Below are 5,547 nucleotides of genomic sequence, written 5' to 3'. Positions count from 1 at the left end.
CCGCCCCCCCGCCGGTCCCTACCGCACCCAGGGAGAAACGGCCAGAGAGCAACCGGGTGCCCGAGCAGCTGGAGGAGCGGAGGGAAGAGGTGGGTCTGCGGCAGAAGCCGCCCACGGGCCGCAAGATGCCGCCCCCCCTGCGGCAGATGAACTTTGTCTTTCCCGAGGGGGTGAAGGAGACGGACATTTGTGACCCCCCGCTGGCTGGCGGCAAAGGGGAGAGGCCGGCAGCCGAACGGCAAGGCCGGCGCGTGGCTCCCTTGGCAGCCCCCGAGGACTCGCTGGCGTCCATCCCCTTCATTGGTGAGTCAGGGCGGCTCACCGGCAGGGGGGGTGGCTGCCTCCAGGAGGGGGGTTTAGCAAGTCCCGTGCCAGGGAGGGCATGTTTTGGGGACAGGGTGCATTGCACAATTTCAGAGCATCCATCCATGGCCGGCGTGGAGACGGGAAGGGGCCGTGCCAGCAGCACCTGCAGCGTCCCGCACCCCGCAGTGTCCCGCACCCCTCTGGGCATGCTGTCCCCGAGCAGGGCTGCAGGCATTGGCAATGGGGTGCCAGGGTTTAGGCTCAAGCGGCCTCATCCCTCCCTCTGTTGTCCTGCACCCCCTGCCCAGCCCCTGGTACTTCTTACTGGGCACGGCTGGGTGTGAACTGGAGCCCTGCATGCTCCTGCCCTGCTCTGAAGTGGGGACAGGGACGTGTCTGGGATGACCCACTCCCTGTCTCGCTTGGGACCTCCCTGTCCGGCCACCTCAGCCTGTGGGGACCCAAATAGGTCTGGGGGAGCCACCAGCTCTGCCCCCTCCCGCAGCGCAGCCTGCCCCGTGCCTGCTTCCAGGGAGGGACCCCGGGGCTGGTTGGGGAGGGAAGGGATGGGGTGGGGATGGGGGGAGCCGCAGGGTTGCTCTCCAGGTGCACCGGCGGCTCCTGACTTTGCTGGGGGTGGGAGCGTGTCCCCCAGCCCAGCCTGGGCACCTGCAAACCCATCACCTGCCAGAAGTGCTGGGGGGGTCACAGCAGGGACTTCCCCTGCCCTGTCCTGCCCCAACCCCTCCTGCAACACTGCCCACCCCTCTCGCAGACGAACCCACCAGCCCCAGCATCGACCTGAAGGCCAAGCACGTTCCTGCCTCCTCGGTGGTCTCCAGCGCCATGAACTCGGCGCCCGCCGTTGCCACCAGCCCCTCCTCGCCCACCTTTGCCTTTGCTCTGAGCCGGCACTACTCCCAGGACTGCAGTAAGTGCTGGGCAGGGGGAACGGTCCTGGGGAGCCACGTTGGGGGGGCAGGACGGGGAGGAGCAGCCCCCCGCCCTGGAGCTCTGCCCCGTGCCCGCTGGGCTGAGCAGCGCGTGCTTTGCCCTTCTCCCCCTTGCAGGCAGCATCAAGGCCGGTCGCCGCTCGTCCTACCTCCTGGCCATCACCACCGAGCGCTCCAAGTCCTGCGACGATGGTCTGAATGCATTTCGGGATGAGGGGAAGATCCTAAGGTAGGGCTGGACCTCCCCTCCCAGTCCCACCGCCGCGTGGCTCCCGTCCCCTCCCCACCGTCCCGCTCACGGGGGCTGCTCTCCCCCCCAGGAGGATGCCCAGCCGGGTCCCCAGCCTCCGCATGCTGAGGAGCTTCTTCACCGATGGGGTGAGTGTTGTGTGACGGTGAGGGTTGGGGGTCCTGGGGGTGCCCCCCGCCTGGGTACCTCTATAGGAAGATAGCCCGGGGTTGCTCCGCCTGGCTGGGGCACCGGTGGAGCAGGGGGTGCCGATGGCATCACCCCAATGGTGCCCTCCGGTCCCCCCGCAGTCTCTGGATAGCCTCGGCACGTCTGAAGACGCCCGCTCCAAAAGACACTCAACCTCCGACCTCTCGGACGTCCCGTTCAGCGCCGTGAGGAAGGAGGGCTGGCTCCACTGCAAGCAGATCCTCACCAAAAAGGGGAAGGTAGGCGGGTGCCCCCCTGAGCCCGGCCAGCGATGCGGGGGGGACGCTCCCCGCCGCAAGCATCCCTGAGGTCCGTGCCACATCCCTTCTCCCCGCAGAAGGTCGGTGGAGGCATCCGGCAGTGGAAGCGCGTCTTCGCTGTGCTGCGCACCCACTCGCTGTACCTGTGCAAAGACAGGCGGGAGGCGGTGACCTGCGCCCCGGCCCCAGGTGAGGAGGAGCCGCCGATCAGCATCCGAGCGTGCCTGGTGGACATCTCCTACAGCGAGACCAAGAGGAAGCACGTCTTCCGGCTGACGACCGCTGACTTCTGTGAATATCTCTTTCAGGCAGAGGATCGGGAAGACATGCTGGCCTGGATCAAAGTCATCAGGGAGAACAGCAAGGCCGAGGGCGAGGTGAGAGCCACATGGGGCTCCCGGCTGCCTCTGGCTCTCCCGGCACTAACCGCCTCGGCTCTCTCCGGCTCTTTGCCTTGTGCTGCTTCCCCAGGCCAAGGCCGGCCCCTGAGCGGCCGGCCGGTGTGGGGCTCGCCCGTCCCGTGCCGTGCTCCCAGGGGTGCACGGGGGCTCATGGGTGCCGCGGCGTCCAAGAAGAGCGTGGCTCCGCCGGCCTCGGCTGGAGCAGGGTGCGCCGGGGCGCTCAGCAGAGGCGGCGTGGCTCTCCGCGTGCCGCAGCGGTGCTTCCAGGCAGGGTCGGCGCCGGATCTGCCGGCAGCATTTGGTTGTGTAGTGGGAGAGGAGCGTGCATGGCTCTGCCGTGGTGTGTTGTGTCTCCTTTGGTGGAGTGAGATCTGGCAGGGAGCTCCCTGCCTGTGCTGGGCATGGTGCCCACATGGTGCTGCCGGCTGCCGGGGCTGGCGCCGGGTTGGGGCTGAGCCCTCACCGGGCAGCCGTGGTCTGTGTAATGGGTTGCTCGGGTCTGAGATGGGGAGAGCTGCTCCCCGGGGCCGCGGGCTCCAGTGGAGGATCTGCAGGGCTGGATGTGCCAGCGCTGGGCTGGCTGCGCGCCATATCCCTGCGGTGCCGGGATGGCCTCGTTTGGTTGCAGCGTTCGTGCCGGGGTCACGGCAGGCTCCGGCCCTGGAGGGTGCGTTGAGCTCAGAGTGGTCTCTGGTTCTCTGTGGCACAGCCCCGCTCCGGAGGGTGCAGGCGCGGCGGGGCGGGCAGCGCCGGCACAGGGAAGGTGCTGCCGGGTCGGAGCACACGGAGCCGTCTGGGCACCTGCCGGGGCTGTGGTGCCGCCGGGTGGGCAGCATCCCGCAGGGATGGGTGCGTGTCTTTGGAAGCTGCGGGATGTAGCGGGTGCGCCTGGCGCGGGCAGACGGAGGTGTGCATGCTGCCAAGGGATGTGCCCGTCCCCGAGCCTCTGTGGCCGGCTCGGAGCCCGCATGCCGCCCTGCGCCATGGCAAGGAGCGCCGCAGACCGCAGCGGGGCAAGCGCTGGCGGGCACCGGCTTTTTCGGGGCAGGGGGGACCCGGTCCTGCCCTCTCCTGGTCCTGCCTGGCCCCGCGTGGCGCCCGGCAGAGCGTGGACTTGCCTGGGGCCTCCGGTGGATGCGCTGCTCAAGCTCTCCCTTCCCCTCTTCTCTCTGCCTCCCCAGGACCCCGGTTTTGCCAGCCAAGCGCTTATCAACAAGAAGTTAAACGACTACCGGAAAGTGAGGTACGGACCTGGGGGCGGTGGGCACGGAGACCCCCGAGCGCTTTATTCACCTCAATTTTAAAGTGATGGAGCAAAGCCAGAGCCTCCCTTGATGGGGCAGCATCGGAGGTGCCGGCTGCACCCGTCTTCTTCGCTTGGGGTGCCGGCGGGGTCCGGTTCAGCCAAACTGGCAACAAACAAAGGGTTAAAGCGGCTCAGTGCTCCCCAGGGGTCCCCGTTACCCGGTGTGGAGTGCAGCCCCATGGGCACGGGTAGGATGCCGGGCAGGCCGGGAGAGATGCCGGCATTTGCTGGGAGGTTTTGCGCCGGGCTGGTGCCCCTGGCCGTGCCCCGCCTGAGCCCCCCGCTCTCCCTACAGCCCCGCGGGCGCCAAGCCCGACTCCTCGCCCAAGGGCTCTCGTGGGCTGGGGATCCGAGCCGAGTTCCTGAAGCAGACAGGAACCAGCGCGCCCCGGTCCCCCAGGCAGGATGCGGCCGTCACGAAAGGTAGGTCACACCCCTGCGGCGTGGGGCACCCCGGCACGGCAAACCTGGGGGCTTTGCAAGGAGGGGGGGCCTCGCCTCAGGGCTGCCATCATGCCCGTCCCCGTAGGGCAGCAGGGATGCTCTTCCCATTTGTCCCGGCTCATTAGCAAACTGTCCTGTGGGTTTTTCTCCCCAGATGAGAGCGGCACCCAAAAAGCCCCGTGGGGCATCAACATCATGAAGAAGAACAAGAAATCTGCCCCCCGGGCCTTCGGCGTGAGGCTGGAGGACTGCCAGCCTGCCCCGGACAACAAGGTACAGCCGCGCTGGCAGTGCCAGCCCTTGGGGACCCCTCACGGCCCCGGCATCTCCGTCACCCCCTCCCTGTCCCTGCAGAACGTCCCCCTGATCGTCGAAGCCTGCTGCAAGGTGGTGGAGGACCGAGGGCTGGAGTACATGGGCATCTACCGCGTTCCCGGGAACAATGCGGTGGTGTCCAGCCTGCAGGAGCAGCTCAACAAGGGAGCCACCGAGATCAACCTGCAGGACGAGGTGAGGGCAGGGCGGGCTGCATGTCCCTGTCCCCATCCTTATCCCCATTCCCTATCCCCATGCCTCTGGGATGCTCTTGGGGCTGTTGTCCTGGTCCATGGCTCTGTCACCATCCCTGTCTCTGTCATCATCCTTGTCTCCAACATGATCATCATCCCTGTCTCCATCGCCGTGACCTTCCCTGGAGTGGCAGGGCCGCCTAGCGGTTGGTGGCAGCAGTGTAGGTGGCAGCTTGGGGACACATTTATCCCCTTGCATATCGCCACATTGCTGCAGTGGCACAGAGTTTTCCCTGGCAGATGCAGGGTGGGGATAGCCGTCCTGCTGTCCTCACGGCCACGGTGGTGCTGGCTGGTGTCCCCCTCAGTGTCGGTGGCCTGGGACTCCCCCGGCTTGGGGACTTTCTCCCACTGGTGCCTGGGTTTGCCTGGCGTGGTCTCTCTGAGCAGCCTCTTCTCTCCCCCGCAGCGGTGGCAGGATCTGAACGTCATCAGCAGCCTGTTGAAATCCTTCTTCCGAAAGCTGCCCGAGCCCCTCTTCACTGATGGTGAGTCGCTGCACCCTGGCCATGCACTTCCCCCCGGGGGCCATCGGGGCCCCCAAAGTGGCCACAGATGACCCTGTGCCGATGCCTGCGTGTCGATGGCCGATACCGGGCTGAGGCTGACCGGCAGCCCCAGAGCCTGTCCCACCCGTCGCCGCGTTGGGGACAGGTCCCCAGACCCTGCGACAGAACGAGCCAGTGGCCATGCAAGGCGAGGGGCTCTGTAGGCCCCCTCCTCACTGAATCCCCTGGGCCAGCCCTTGTCCTTGTCTCTCCCTGTCCTTCTGTGCCCCATCCCAGTGGGACCCGAGCAGCACCCCCAGCCCCCTCCCCAGCATCTCTGGCCGGTGCATCTGGGGGGGTCCCTGGTCCTGGGGGGTGCCC

General features: G+C 67.4%; 1 protein-coding gene across 1 annotated transcript in view; it reads left to right on the top strand.

Annotated features, from left to right (window-relative positions):
* Positions 1–5,547, top strand: part of ARHGAP23 (Rho GTPase activating protein 23) — a 29,750-nt gene that overhangs the window by 16,617 nt on the left and 7,586 nt on the right. Inside the window, 11 exon segments of the mRNA XM_019470896.1 lie at positions 1–303; positions 1,082–1,237; positions 1,377–1,488; positions 1,580–1,637; positions 1,800–1,937; positions 2,036–2,335; positions 3,541–3,602; positions 3,961–4,088; positions 4,264–4,382; positions 4,464–4,619; positions 5,088–5,214. Coding sequence (XP_019326441.1) covers positions 1–303; positions 1,082–1,237; positions 1,377–1,488; positions 1,580–1,637; positions 1,800–1,937; positions 2,036–2,335; positions 3,541–3,602; positions 3,961–4,088; positions 4,264–4,382; positions 4,464–4,619; positions 5,088–5,214 — 1,659 coding nt within the window.

This window comes from Aptenodytes forsteri, unplaced genomic scaffold (genome assembly GCF_000699145.1).
Source record: "Aptenodytes forsteri isolate BGI_AS27 unplaced genomic scaffold, ASM69914v1 Scaffold640, whole genome shotgun sequence".
In the NCBI taxonomy this organism is placed as follows: Eukaryota; Metazoa; Chordata; class Aves; order Sphenisciformes; family Spheniscidae; genus Aptenodytes; species Aptenodytes forsteri.
The sequence above is the reverse complement of the archived record's forward strand: the minus strand, read 5'-3'. Positions and strand labels throughout refer to the sequence as shown.